Consider the following 15,519-nt stretch of genomic DNA (forward strand, 5'->3'; position numbering starts at 1 on the left):
CGAACATATTCGCGAACTTGCGCAAAAATGCGAGCGGTTCGCGAACGGTTCGCGAACCCCATAGACTTCAATGGGAAGGCGAACTTTAACATCTAGAAAAGACATTTCTGGCCAGAAAAATGATTTTAAAGTTGTTTAAAGGGTGCAACGACCTGGACAGTGGCATGCCAGAGGGGGATCAAGGGCAAAAATGTATCTGAAAAATCTGCCTGTGTGTGCTTGGAAGAGATAGTGTAGGGGGAGAGCTGTTAGTGATTTCAGGGACAGATGATAGTAAGCTTGCTGGCTAGTAATCTGCTTGATACTGCTCTGTATTGGAGGGACAGAAGTCTGCAGGGATTTGAGGGACATTTTAGCTTAGGTAGCTTTGCTGGCTAGTAATCTACTGTTCTCTTTAAACAACTGCCATACGTTGACCTTGTAGGCATTGTTTGCCCAGTTTTTTTGGACGCAGCCACTGAAGCACAGTTGCCAGAAAAAATATGCCATATAAATGCTGAAAATAGTCATTTTTCGCCATTACGTAAAATATATTATGGCTGCTTGAAAAAAGTGACTCCGGTGTTTTTTCTGGAGACGGTAATATTATGGATATTTAGACAGAATGGGAACAAGGTCACACAGCTCGATGGCGGGTTGAAGAAAACAGTGTGCAAATAATGCCTACAAGGCCAACGTATACACTACTACAGCGGTGGATACGGATTACGTAAAATATATTATGGCTGCTTGAAAAAAGTGACTCCGGTGTTTTTTCTGGAGACGGTAATATTATGGATATTTAGACAGAATGTGAACAAGGTCACACAGCTCGATGGCGGGTTGAAGAAAACAGTGTGCAAATAATGCCTACAGGGCAAATAATGCCTAAAAGGTCAACTTATACACTACTACAGCGGTAGTAAAATAAAAAAAAGTAAAATAAAAAAAAAATGAATATTAAAAAAAAAAATTAAAGTTGGTGCTGCTGAACTACTAGGAGCAGCAGATTAGCACACCAGTCCCACTCCCCAACACTGCTAGACTAATAGCACTGGGCTCTTATAGTAGTAGTAGTAGTAGTAGTAGTAAAACAACAAAAAAATAAATAAAAGCAGTCCTTACAAGGACTACTGTTATTGCAGCAGTCAGCAGATGAGATCAGAAGCAGGACAGCTGCCCACTGCAGCTACATACAGAGCACTGCAGTAGAAGGTAGATTACTAGCCAGCAAAGCTACCTAAGCTTAAATGTCCCTCAAACCCCTGCAGACTTCTGTCCCTCCAATAACAGAGCAGTATCAAAACGATTACTAGCCAGCAAACTTTCAACTGTCCCTGAAATCACTAACAGGCAGCAGCTCTCTCCCTACACTATCTCTTCAGCACACACAGGCAGAGTGAAAAAACGCTGCAGGGCTTCGGTTTTTATAGGGAAGGGGAGTGGTCCAGGGGAGAGCTTCCTGATTGGCTGCCATGTACCTGCTGGTCTGGGGTGAGAGGGCAAAAAAAAGCGCCAACAATGGCGAACCCAAAATGGCGAACGTCGCGCGACGTTCGCGAACTTCCGGCGAGCGCGAACACCCGATGTTCGCGCGAACAAGTTCGCCGGCGAACAGTTCGCGACATCTCTACTAGGGCCCTTCCTTAAGCAGCATTCAGTGAAGACTTGGGGTGAATGCTAATTTGCATCAATCCATTTCTCAGTGGTCAGGAGCCAATGAACCTACCTGTATGGTTTTGGAGGCTGAGAAACCCCACAAGCTTGGAAAAGAACCCAAACCCCTTCCTGGAATCCAGCCTAAGACCCCAGCACTGCAAGGAATCAATACTAACCACTTTTGGCAGATGCTGGCCAGCAAAGAGGTTGCTGCACCAAAAAACTACTAAATATTCTGTTTTTGATGGCAAACGTTGGCCAGCATTTCTGTTATGGTTAAAGTGAGTTGTTCCAGAATAACAGTGCCCTTTTCCATTGCACAAGTGGTCACTGAACTATAGGCATAACCTTTCAATAAACTAATCTCAGTTGCACGTCGTTGGTAGGTTCTAAAGCAAAGCCTAAGGTAGCAATTTCTATTGAAAACTAATGAAATGTACCATGAAATAATGGTTTGTCTCACTATAGACTCTGGAAGTCAATATGCATTAATGCCCCAATGGTTTTTTTATACTGGCAGTTATTATAAGACATATACATCTGTGTATATACCAAGCCATCTATTTATATATCCATATTCTGTAGTCATTAAGTCAATTATAGCTGATGCAAAGCATTTTTCTTTCCGTTGCTTATTGACTGTCTATATAAGGGATCCTGTCATCGGAAAACATGTTTTTTTCAAAAAGCATCAGTTAATAGTGCTACTCCAGCAGAATTCTGCACTGAAATCCATTTCTCAAAAGAGCAAACAGATTTTTTTTATATTCAATTTTGAAATCTGACATGGGGCTAGACATTTTGTCAATTTCCCAGCTGCCCCTGGTCATGTGACTTGTGCCTGCACTTTAGGAGAGAAATGCTTTCTGGCAGGCTGCTGTTTTTCCTTTTCAATGTAACTGAATGTGTCTCAGTGAGACATTGGTTTTTACTATTGAGTGCTGTTCTTAGATCTACCAGCCAGCTGTTATCTTGTGTTAGGGAGCTGCTATCTGGTTACCTTCTCATTGTTCTTTTGTTTGGCTGCTGGGGGGGGAAAGGGAGGGAGGTGATATCACTCTAACTTGCAGTACAGCAGTAAAGAGTGACTGAAGTTTATCAGAGCACAAGTCACATGACTCGGGGCAGCTGGGAAATTGACAATATGTCTAGCCCCATGTCAGATTTCAAAATTGAATATAAAAAAATGTGTTTGCTCTTTTCAGAAATGGATTTCAGTGCAGAATTCTGCTGGAGCAGCTCTATTAACTGATTCATTTTGAATTTTTTTTTCCCCATGACAGTATCTCTTTAACTAAAGTGACTCCATTGATCAGTATGAGTTCAGTCAATAGGTTTTGTGCTGAACATGCTTCTTGCCAGTCATGAAAAAGCTGCAGTTATTGACATTTCTTGAGCCAAACAGGGAAACTTAATCTACTCCATGTTTGGTTCTTGCAAGGTAGTTATATTTTTTTTTTTATCTTTTAATCTGTATGAGCTATTGTATGTATATGTATGATAAAAAGCATTTTTAATTAGTGGCTGGCCAGCCACAAAAAAAATTAAGGGGAACGTATGGATATAAATTGATTACAGAAAACCCAGCATATTTTTTTTAAATAATTAGATCACCATTGTGCAGATAATCCCCTGCTGCCTCGCAAGGACCAAACATAGAGATGCTGCAATTACCCTGTTTAGCTCAAGAAATAACAAAAACTATAGCTTTTTCATGATTGAAAGATTAGGCACCAAGTATACTGGTATACTGCTCCTTTAAATGTATTTCGTCCCAAAATGCTCAATGCGTCGTTTGTATGGAACTTTGTCATAATGAGTATTTCCATTTGGGAACTGTAAGAAAAGATGATTATGTTACTCAATAAGGCATTTTCTCTTATTTTTAGCTTGAATTTATAACTCCAAATAAATATATATTTGGTATTTACGATGACACCCTTAATGGAAGGTATAATCTCCAGAGTTTGTTGTAATCTGTTTACACCTTTAATTTTTTTTCTGGTAGATCCTGTTAAACTAAAGACAAAAGTCCAAAACCACCTATAATTTAGTTCTTCTGGCACCTTTAGCATTTGTAGCTGTTGCGTGTAATCAGTAGGCTGTAACAGTTGTTAACTAACAGCTCCATCATTTGGCTTCTGAGGCTCTACAGCTCTAGCGCACCTCTGGACTGTAAGGATTCTAAGTGGGGGATTTTGTAATCTAAGGTTGATTTATATACAACCCGAGGAATCTTTGCATTTCTTTCGTGTTAAAGGAGAACTAAAATACAAAAAGATATATGGGCCTATTAATAATGCATTGTAAAATGAAATTAGGCAAAAACGGTGTAAAAAGCGGTGAATGACCACCAGATTTGCAGCCATGATTTTACACTCCTTCAGTAAATTCCAGCAGAGGTTGCTCAGTGAAAAAGCAGTTAAAAAAAATGACTCCATATTTATGCCTCTTTTTTTACACGGTGATGTGTGGCAAATCATTCCGCCGCTTTTTTAAACCACTTAATAAATCTGCCCTTTAGTCTAAACTAGGGATGCACCAAATCACAAATTCTTTGTGAAACATTCAGCTGACCACGGGATGAATTAGGGAAATGAGGGGTATAGAGAACTGCATGTTGCTACAAAAATTTTGGCTTCCTTGTTTTGGCCAGGCACTTTGATTTGGCTGAATCCAGCTGAAATGGCGGAATCTTGGCCGAATCCTGGATTTGGTGCATCCCTAGTCTAGATATGTTACACCATATAGTTTAGACCGCTGTAACAGCCCAAGGCCCCCACATCCCTTTAGCAGTGAAGATCTTGGCTTTATAAGTATCCCCCTACCTTCTTTTCTGATTCACAGCACATTATTGGAGCTGCTGTCAGTTACTGAGCTTCGGGACTGACTCACAATATATACATTCAAGATACAAGGATGATTAATCATTAATTCAGATTCATACATTTCAACAACCACTAAGCTTAGCTTCCCACCAGTAGCCTCGATCACACAGTCTTACGCAATAAAGGACAGTTTTTGTGGAAGACTATTAAGGCATGGTTCTTTATGGTTATAGTCAACTACAAGAGGTCCTCTGCACTCAACCCATTATCAATATATTTAAGACAGAGACATTTTGTGCATACTGCTACTAAAAAATGCCTTACCCTTTAAACAACACAGGGATTGTTTGTCCATATATTGCAATATATTTAAGCTGGCCAACTACGTCAAAGTCATCCGATATCTGGCCAGTCCTATGCTCAATTTTATCTGATTCATTAAGAATTCTATTGCTTCATTATACATTTTACAAAGGGACTAAGTTTTACCTGCAACTTACTAGCTGCTTTCAAAGTAAAACTCCCAAACTTGGCTGCCCTTTTATTAGACACCAGTGGGATCACCTGACTATAGCTGGGAGGGGTGGGAGCTACAACATGGAGCTGGTCACTGCTCCTGTATAACTATAACAAACAAGGGAAAGTTGTGCTCACCACTATTTTTTAAAAAATGGTTATAGGGCAGCAGAACCTCTGGGCTGGTGCAGAAACTAGTGTTTCAAACACACTATTTCTAACCATATACTTTTTAGGATTTAGTTCTCCTTTAGAGCACGAGGTCACTCTAAATTGCTTACTACTTCACCAAACACCAAAAACTTTTTTTTTTTTTTTTAAATATAATTTTATAAAAGATGTCTATAATGCCATGTGGTGTTGTATAAAGTTGGAATGGTCCCTTCACTAGAGCTGATTATCGGGGCTTCAGGGGTTAATGTGGCATTTATAACGCGTCTAAATGCAGTAACACAAAGCGCTTTTAGAAAGTTAATTGAGTGCAATGAGCTGGGGAGATACTTGTTGAGATGTCTTTTATCCCCATTTTATCTAGATCGGAAGAAGGACTTGGTAAAGCTTCAAGCAGGGGAGTATGTTTCTCTGGGAAAAGTGGAGGCCGCTCTGAAGAACCTTACCATTGTTGACAACATCTGTGCGTATGCAAACAGGTAAGTCCCAGCCTGTGGCCCTACACCTGCTCCCCAGCTACACCTCCCAGAGTCACTAGATGTTCCTCAGAACTACGTGGAGATGCCATGAGTCAGAACATATTGTTTAGACCTTCAGCACACTAATTGCTGATTTTAATTATGTCTAATTGTAATGTTCACCTTTATATTTACTTTAGGGCAGAGACACACGCTCAGATTCGGGGAGATTTAGTTGCCCCGCGATAAATAGTCTCTTCTTCATTACGACTAATCTCCCGAACTGCCTCCCGCCAGCTAGATTCTAAATCACCAGCGGGATGGCATTCTGAGCGCTTCGTTTTCCGAAGTCGCCCGGAGTTTCCTCGTGAGGCATTTACATTCTAGTGGCGGGAGGCAGTTCAGGGAGATTAATCGCTTGGCGACTAATCTCCCCGAATCGGAGCATGTGTCTCTGCCCTAAAGCATGTTACAGGTGGACATGTTCTCTGTTTTTTCTAAGAATGGTATAAAATGAATGTACAGGTAGTACAATGTCATTCTCTGTTACAAATACTCGGCAAGTGAATTCTAGTCAAGTCTAATGACTCACTGAGCTGAAACACTGTAGCTGACACTTTGTATTTACCACATGCACAGGATAATTTTGCCAACATTAGGCTCTGGTCCCGACATTCCAGTTACTAAACAATAAGGATGATCTCAACCACCTTGTATGACATGTTTGTATTTCACATTGTTCCATATTCCTAGAAACCTCCCATTTGTGACTAGTCTTTGAATGACTGGAACCAGCTATTGCAATTAAGGGTATGCTGTCATAAAAATGACGACAGGGTGACTGAAAGAATGCAGTGTGAAGTAATGTTTAATGTCATAAATTTGGGGGCATGGGCCTCCCGTCTAGGTCAAGATTGTTGGCCCCTCTACAGAGGAAGCAGACCAGGGCCCCCTGCAGCTGCAGGGTCTGCTTATTTTGTCTTTACCCCGTTGGTAGTGTTGTGCCATTTTATTTCTGTTCTGAAAAGTTAGTCAATTTTGTATTGGCTTAGGGAACTGCCTGTAATATTTACCTTCTTACTTTTCATGAATAACGGAAAATAAAACTATCTTTATAATGGTGCATTTAGTCACATGTTCTACCTGAAACCTTCTGTCAACATCATGGCAGGATATTGTTAACATTTAGTTCCATTGACCAGTTCGTGCTGCTTTAGGAGATCTCATCGGGGCCAATTGGCAGGTTAGAAAGTTTCAAGTGCAGGTCATACCGTTACCGGTGAGCTGTTGACAACGCACGTGAGAAAATATGGTACTGGCTAGACAGGTTGTTCGTCCATTTGTTGAAATACAAAATTAAAAATGCCGAAATCCTGAATGCCTGTGTTTGTTACAGTGACCAATCCTATGTCATTGGCTTTGTGGTACCAAACCAAAAGGAGCTGTTGAAGCTGGCGGAGAAGAAGGGTGTACAAGGATGCTTGGAGTCTCTGTGCAACAATGCTATCATGGAGAGGGAAGTGCTGAAGGTGCTTGCTGAGTCTCCTGCAGCAGGTAGGTACCCCCTGATTCAAAGCTGCCAGTCTAGAGTTGCCACAACGGGGAAACATTAGTCCTTTTATGGTTTACATATAAGATGCACTTTTAAAAATGTACCTACCCTGAACAGGTTTCTTAAAATACTAATTGCCTGCTTTAATAATTGACAGCCACCCTAGAGAAGTTTGAGGTCCCTGCAAAGATCCGTCTAGCTTCTGAACCTTGGACCCCTGAGACCGGACTGGTGACCGATGCCTTCAAACTCAAGCGCAAAGAACTGAAGAGTCACTACCAAGAGGACATTGAGCGGATGTATGGGGGGAAATGAAGTACGCTTTCCATTCCATCCAGGAAGGCCACTTATTTATTGCTCCCTTTGAAGGCCCCTCTTGCAGCCATTGGGTCTAAATCCGGCAAGTCTGTTACAAGGACCTGAGATCAAAAATGGAAAAGCTTGAACTTCCCTGTTGCAAAACCATAAACCAAACCACATTATAAAAGGAAAACCTTTGTGATGAAACAAAAACTAGAATTTAACTTTTTAGTCTGTAGTTGTAGATTTGGGGGTACTCTGCAGATTGCAGCCTTCTGCTGAGTTTCTAGTGAAATAGGAGTGCTATCTCAGTGGTCTGTATTTTCGTTGCCCTAAGAACAGAGACTGTTTTCCAGATACAGAATTTTGTGCAATATCTGACCATTCTTCTGCCTTACATGCTGGAATCAACAAAACTGGAACTTCGGTCTGCGAGGCACAGGGCAAATGAGTCGCTTGCAGGTACAATTCTGGGCCATTTTATAAAGATTTTCTATTTAAAGCAGCAGTCTGCAAGGTTATTTTTCTATTAAGTCAGCGATATACAAACTTAAATATGTGCAATTCTCTCAGGTAAATCTACTTTAAACAGCCCCCCACTGTGCCTAAACTTTTTATTATACCCAGGGAAAGATAGGGGCCCATTCACCCTATACAGACATTCACATACAGACTTGACAAGGAAAGAACATCAAACATGGACTGGAATTGAAAGGGAAACCTTTTTAACTCTAGTTTTTTTTTTTTAATATAGTACTAATGTAGTCTGTGGCAGGAATAGAAGTTGCAGAGACCCCCAGCAACCACTGGAGTTGCCAAGTCTATAAAGTCTAAGTAGAATTTGTGTTCACACTGTAGCTCTGTTTATCTGAAGGTCTTCTCCTGACATTGTTTGCCCCTTCTGCACCACAATAATTGGCGAATCACTGCACAGACCTGCTTATTTTATTTTTTTTTGTCCCTAACTGTGCTTGAAACCCAATCTGGGTCATATTCATAAGTTCCAAGAAAAATATGATGGCTTTCTCTTTGAAGTAACTGCTCAGTCGGAGTACCTTCAGTGTTAATAAATAAACCAAGCACAGAGCAAGTACCATCTAATCATGTGAGAAGTATCTCCTTCTCCACTGCATCCGCATGAATCTTCCTTTCCCCTACATGGAGGGTGCAGTTGCTATTTACACACTGCTGCTATTTAGATCAGCCAAGGACCTCTACACATTGATCCAACTAGCAGGTGTCTAGCAAAGTAAAGGTGACTATACACGGGCAGATTAAAACAGCCGATATTGGTCCATTAGATCGATTCGCTTACAGTATCTGCCAGTGTATGGGGGCTACCGACTGGTCTCCCCGATCAATAACAGGCCAAAAATCAGCCAGATATTGATCGACTAGTTGATGTGGTCCTGCGCCCATTCTCTTCGATGTAATCCGAACTTTTACATTAACCCGATTTCGCCCTAACGTTGGTGAGCGTATCTGAGTATGATCCAACTTACTGTTTGTGGCCATCTTAAAATGGAGGGCATTTTTATTGAGCTTAAGATGGCCACACATCAAAAGATCGTGTGGCAGGGTCACCAAACGAGCAGATCTTTCACTGATAATGCCCACCTTCAGAGACGACAGAGATACACAGGCTGTGGGAGTGAGGACTGCATCAATTAGCTTATACAGTCCTCACTCAAACAGGATTTTTAAACCTGTCCAATCGATTTCTGGTCCATTTTCTGCGAGTTATCAGTTGGGTAGGCCCATATATGGGCAGATAAGCTGCTGATTGAACTAAAGGGGCTGAATTAGCAGCAAAAATGTACCCCTGTATGGCCAGTCTCATTTAAATTGTACCTCTAAGAGCCTTTAAGGGTAGGATTACATAGGCGTTATTTGTGCGATCAGACGTGCTGCGTAAAAACGCATGCTTCGAGACACCATCCAAATGTTGGATGGTGTCGCATAGTTTATCCGACACGACTGTCGGATTCAGGTGCAGCGTCTACATCCGACAGACGTGTCGCGTCGGATCAACAATGCGACACCATCCAACATTTGTATATCTTATCTTACTTCCCTCGCATCCAACTTCACGCCTGCGTTTTTGAGCAGTGCTCAGATCATCTGCATATTATATAGTAATTACCTCTGCAGCAAAGCTATTTCGCTTCCCTCAATTTACCAATCAAAATATAGGCATGCCTGTCCACAGTCGCAGTATATAACAGCTTCGTATGGAGAAAGAAAAAATAAAATGAATAGAAATTTAGTGATGCCTTGTAATATTACCTTCTTGAGACTTTTCATTAACAAGTGCTAGTGTTTCCTTTACAATCTGCAGCCACTATTAAGGACTGCTGCGCATATCATATCTATAAAAACGTTTATTTTGGTAGCACTCTCCTTGGCAAACCTATGAAGGTGAGAAAGCATGAGAATTGTGTCACTGACAACCAACACTGAGATCGGGTACCAGATAAGAACCACGGGTTTTAGCTATGTTTCTCAGTGGTTTTTTTTTTACTGTGAATGTGCTGCTTTACAATGCTGAAGAAATTATTTTTTTTAAATATTTGGAGACCCTCTTGTTGCACCCACTTCTTTATGATGGCCCTATGGACTTCCATATTGAACTACAGCAAACCATCTAGGGTTAGGGTTTCAGTTCTAGGTCATAGAGTTTAAAGCAAGAGGTAATGAACCATAATTACCTGTCTGTACCCCTTTGTCTGATTATGTTGCTCGACTATGACATGTGGCATCATCTCTCTCTGGAGGTTGCTGAGTTTGGAGCTCCCATTACTGCGACATATTCTCCTGTATTGGTTATACAAGGCTGTATCTTTCTGTTAAAACCCGTCCATGGGAGCGTTGCCGATGTTTGCACATTATTTCCTGGGGTTGACCTGAAGCAGCAGAGTCTGGAAAAGAGGATTACTGGCTTCCATTCAACTTTTGTTTTTTATGAACGGACTTTACTTAACTCTGTAAATTATCTCCATTCTACAGAAAGTTTACTGACATATGTGTGGTCACTGACCTATACGTCTTGCTGCAATGTGGGCTGTTCAGTACCAAAAGAACGCTGTCTCTAGATGTTACTCCATATTAGGACCATCAATACGGACAAAACCCTCAAACATGGAACAAGTGCGATTTAAGCGACCCCCAAAAAATTATTTTTATGTACCCCAGAACTATAATTCCTATCTCGAAATCCCAGACTGCTGCTTTAAATATCTATCAAATCAGACCCAAACCAGTGCAAGAGGCGGTGAGATTTGTAGATGATCAAAAACAGCTTTGTACAAAATGAATCTTGACCAGAGGAATCCAGGGTTATTGCTTCCACTTGGGCCTTCTGGGTGTTTTCCCCCTGAACACTGAGTGGTGTACTATATGTAAATGTGTGTGTTAGTTGTTCTGTGGTATCTTATTAGCATTGTATTTGTGCTCTGATACAATAGCCTATAGTTTAACACAGGTGACTATGTATCAGCCAAGCCCTAAATCTTTGCAGTCTCCGGTGTGTTGTGTTATTTTGTGCTTTCTCGGTTCTGATTGGGTTTGTTTGTGGCTGAAAGAAAAAAAAAAAAGCAAAAGGGTTATAAATGCACAAAGAACATGACTGCCCATTTGCACCTTGCCTTTGGCTAGGCACATAGTAAACGGAGCCCTCCGGTTTGCATGAAATGGGCAAGGTCATGCTGGCACCATTTATTGACCGTTTGGCATCAGATTATATTCACTCCATTTTAGTGGTAAAAAAAAAAATTCCATCATTTACAAGTGGAAATTTCTCTTCCTTAATAGGTAATTGGTTTATATCCCATATTCTGCCATGTTTACATAGTCAATTTGCTGACTTAATATTGGGGGGGGGGGGGGTAGACAAAAAATAGCTGGCTGCTGTATCACTTGTACTTTGACGTCTGTTTAAAGTGTGACTTTCCTGCCTGGGTAGCTGTACTTTCCCAAAACACATGGGTTTACAGTAATAGTAACTCAACAGTTTCTCCTTATTAACACACAATCTGCTAGGAAGGTGATCAAGAAATACAGGAGAATTAAACCCTGTCCTTCCATCACCCTCAGATTATATTCTAAATCACACATATGTACAAAGATTCCATAAAATTGTAACAATAGAGGCTGGTGAAAATGCTAACTTTGCTGTTGTGTCTCCAGCACAGACAGGTATGGGCTTTCCTCATACTAAAGGGGTGGATATGTTCCCATGAGCTGTTACTAATGTACATGCTTGGCGTAAAAACTCAAATTCATGATCTCCTGGCTACATTGAATCAGCTGTTGTATACACTCCACAGCTAGAAACAATGCCTTAAACTGGCCATAGACGCAAAGATTTGATCATACGAATCTCCGTTTCATACGATTTTCAGGCCGTGTGTAGAGTGTTCCAACATTTTTCGTACCGTGGCAATCGGTCGTTCAGATGGGTTAGAAAATTTCGGTCGGTTACCGATAATATCTCTGTATGTATTGCTGATCTGACGGTATCAGTGGGAGACTGTCACCAGCTTTTGTCGGACATAACTTTCATACGATTGTTGTCAGGGGCAGAACATCGGTTGATCTGTTCTTTTTTACTTTATTTGATCTGAATGGTTAGTGGCAGGTCGGGAGATGGCACCGAACGATCGTCCGTCCCATATGAAGATAAATCGGCACGTCTATGGCCAACATTAACTCTCAATAGTAAGCAGCTTAAATGTGTTTTTATCAATCTGTATGCTCAGTTACCCTTTATATAGTCTTGTCTGCCCACTGCATGGGAATATTATTCAGACATTTCTGCAGAAACGAGTCTGCTGCTTTACCATAGGATCCCGATGGCTGTTTGCTCTGTATAGGTGGAAGCGGTAAATATGCTTCAGGAGAGAGTAAGAGAACACAAATTGTCCAGGTTTTTAATGAGTGATATATATATTCATTTTACCTTTTTTTTATTGTCCTAATTGACTCTTTTCCAAAGAGTTGAATACAGGGTCAAGCCCCAGAAGAGAAAAATGAGCAGTCGCCTCTACCTAAACGTATAAAATTGTGCTCATATCTTTGAAATTATCATAAAGGAGTATTGTTTTTTGTTTGCAATTGTAACTGCATTCTCTGTGGATATGCTTGTCCCCTGGTTGTATTTGCTAATGTGCTCCAGCAGTTCATGTATCTCGTGTATAAAAACGTCCAAACAATCCACCAAGTCTCCTTCCGTCTTCTCAATGGCCTAATACATTTGGACCATTTAGCAGCCGTAAGATGCACATTCCACTATTGTTTCATCTTTGTGCACTACCCTATCATTATTGTGATGCACTCGTGCTTCTGTGAAGCAGCTTCCCTAGCTGATATACAGCTTGATGTTCAGCCATGACCGTAATGCTGAATAAATTAACCAATGACATAGAGTGCCATTTAATCTTGAGTGTAGAAGTGGTGGAATTCTGATTGTGCTGCAATGCTTTGGTGACTGCTCCAGTGTGTAGGCAGCAAGCTGCTTTGTGCCCAGGAATGAGAGTTGGGGCACCTTTTAGAAATGTATTAAACCTGTGTTAACAGAACACCTGCTTCCCAATATTTGTAAACTGTGTAACTTACCCTTTCAACTCTTTGTTCCTTTTTGTGTGGAATGTCTTTTTTTTTCAAGGTGTTTTCAACGGGTTCTGTTAAAAAAACAACAAAAAAAACAAAAAAGGAAGCAAATGTCACTTTTGGGTTCTGCTAAGTCAAGTTTATTTATTTGTAACTAAATGGTTTGAAGTTTTCCAATAAACTCTGTGAATGGATTCCCTGCTCTGTGCTCATTTTTCCTGGGAACATCTACTGTATTTGTATAAAACTGTAGGCTTGAAAAGTCCCATATTGAGAAAACAACATGGAATAAATGTTGATCAGAAATGGAAATCTGCTTTTCAAATTCACTAGGTTTTCTTCCCCAAAAATCCAGGTTATTTCTTCTAGGGATGCACCGAATCCAGGATTCAGTTCAGGATTCTGCCTTTTTCAGCAGGATTTGGCCGAATCCTTCTGCCCAGCCGAATCCTAATTTGCATATGCAAATTTGGGTTCAGTATTCGGCCAAATCTTTCATGAAGGATTCGGGGGTTCGGCCGAATCCAAAAAAGTGGATTCGGTACATCCCTAATTTCTGCATCGCCTCAAACAGGGACAACAGAAGAGAGATTTCTCCCTTGTAATCCCCTATTTTTTTCTTTGATACTGTCAATAGTAGGGAGTGTACTTCTAAAGGATTCTAAAAAGCTTTGCCAAACACTACCATTTTTTGGCCTCTGTATCCTGTGTAAAATAAATGAAGCTAACAAGGGACCTTTTCCCCAGAATCCCCTCTTTTCATGTTTGTGCTGAAATGGCAGCATCAACTACTGTATGTACCAGGCTCTCTTCTGTCTCATTGGATTCCCTAACATGTGCTAGTAGTGTACCGGACACCTCTCACATGCAATCCCTGTTCACTCTTGTACCAATCTGCTGATATATGCTCTCTCTTTATTGTCATCACCTCTAGCCTGTGCAAGCAGTGCATAACGCCACTACCACAATATGTTCTCTTATTTCTACACTTACCATCTAGTAGTAGGATTCCAGGGAATCCTCTTGCTTGAATATGCAGGTGGCATACTGGGGATTTCAGCTTGTCAATAGCAGCAATGATCCAGGACTTCAAACTTGTCACAGGGGGTCACCATCTTGGAAAGTGTCTGTGACACTCACATGCTCATTGGGCTCTGAGCAGCTGTTGAGAAGCTAAACTTAGGGCTCGTCACTAATTATCCAGCAGAAAATGAGGTTTGTCTGTAATATAAGCTGATACAACAGGGCTGATTATTAATTCTGATGCTAATTACACTGGTTTCTGTGCTGCCTTGTAGTAATTATCTGTATTAATTACTAATCGGCCTTATATTGTGACATTTCTGTATGTACAGTATATTTTGAGTTTGTCCCTAAGCTCAGTAAGTGTCAGTCACACAGAACATGTGCAGTGAATCAGCAGAAAAGAAGATGGGGAGCTACTGGGGCATCTTTGGAGACACAGATCTTCCCTGCTAAAGGGTTGTGGTTGCCTCGGGCTGGTACAGAAGCACAAAACATAATGTGCAACAATACTAGCCTATTTCTTTGGTTAAAGGGGACCTATCGCAAAAATTAAAATTTAATGTTAGCTTCAGCATACTGAAATAAGACATTTTCTAAAAATAATCAATTAAATATTCTGTACCATTTCTGAAATAATCAACTTTATCTTCACCCTCAGCATCTGTTTCTCTTTATTCCGTCTTCATGCAGGAGTTGGGTGTCAGATATTCATTGACAGTTAGATCCAATATATCTTATGGGGGGGGGGGCTGCTTTTGCATAGAAGATGTTTTAGAGCTCACTCTATTAAAATCACCAGACATCGTGTTTATTAGATTTTGTTGGTACTGGAATCCGTTATTTGAGTGAGCTTTAATACTAGGAAAGGAAGCCCCCCTATAAGATATATTGGATCATTCATCTGACACCCAACTGCTGCATGAATCAGAAGAGAAACATATGCTGAATATAAACTTGATTATTTCAGAAACAATGCTGAATTTTCAATTGATTGTATTTAGAAAGTTTCTTATTTCAGTATGAGGAAGCTTATATTAAATTTTCATTTTCACCATAGTTCCCCTTTAAGCTTTAGTTCTCCTTAAAATAACTAAACCCTTAGGGCATAGGTTGTGTCCCTGGAAAGCTCCTCTCCTGAACAGCACCAGCTCACTCCACCCAGGTATGCCTCATTCACCTTGCAAAATGAGGAGAAGCAGAGTAGCACATAGAGGTTAACAGACACCATACTGTGTAGCCAAATCTTCACTAACAACTGACTATGGAGACTGCATGTGTTCAGTGCCAGAAAGATTAAAAACTACAAGATGGCATCTGTCAACACAGCAGCACTATTTTGCTTATTCATTTGTATGGTAAAAGGGAGAATAGTGGAATTCAATGTTCTAGTTAGAGCAAATGGCTGCTTAGTGAGCTGGAAGGG

General features: G+C 40.7%; 1 protein-coding gene across 1 annotated transcript in view; it reads left to right on the forward strand.

Moving 5' to 3' along the window:
* Positions 1-13,264, forward strand: part of acsl3.S (acyl-CoA synthetase long chain family member 3 S homeolog) — a 57,866-nt gene extending 44,602 nt beyond the window's left edge. Inside the window, exons 13-15 of the mRNA XM_018265809.1 lie at positions 5,518-5,632; positions 7,008-7,165; positions 7,321-13,264. Of these exons, the coding sequence (XP_018121298.1) occupies positions 5,518-5,632; positions 7,008-7,165; positions 7,321-7,478 (431 nt within the window). The 3' untranslated portion in view covers positions 7,479-13,264. The remainder of the gene's footprint in view (positions 1-5,517; positions 5,633-7,007; positions 7,166-7,320) is intronic.
* The last annotated feature ends 2,255 nt before the right edge of the window (positions 13,265-15,519 follow it).

The sequence above is a fragment of the Xenopus laevis genome, chromosome 5S (assembly GCF_017654675.1).
Source record: "Xenopus laevis strain J_2021 chromosome 5S, Xenopus_laevis_v10.1, whole genome shotgun sequence".
Taxonomy (NCBI): Eukaryota; Metazoa; Chordata; class Amphibia; order Anura; family Pipidae; genus Xenopus; species Xenopus laevis.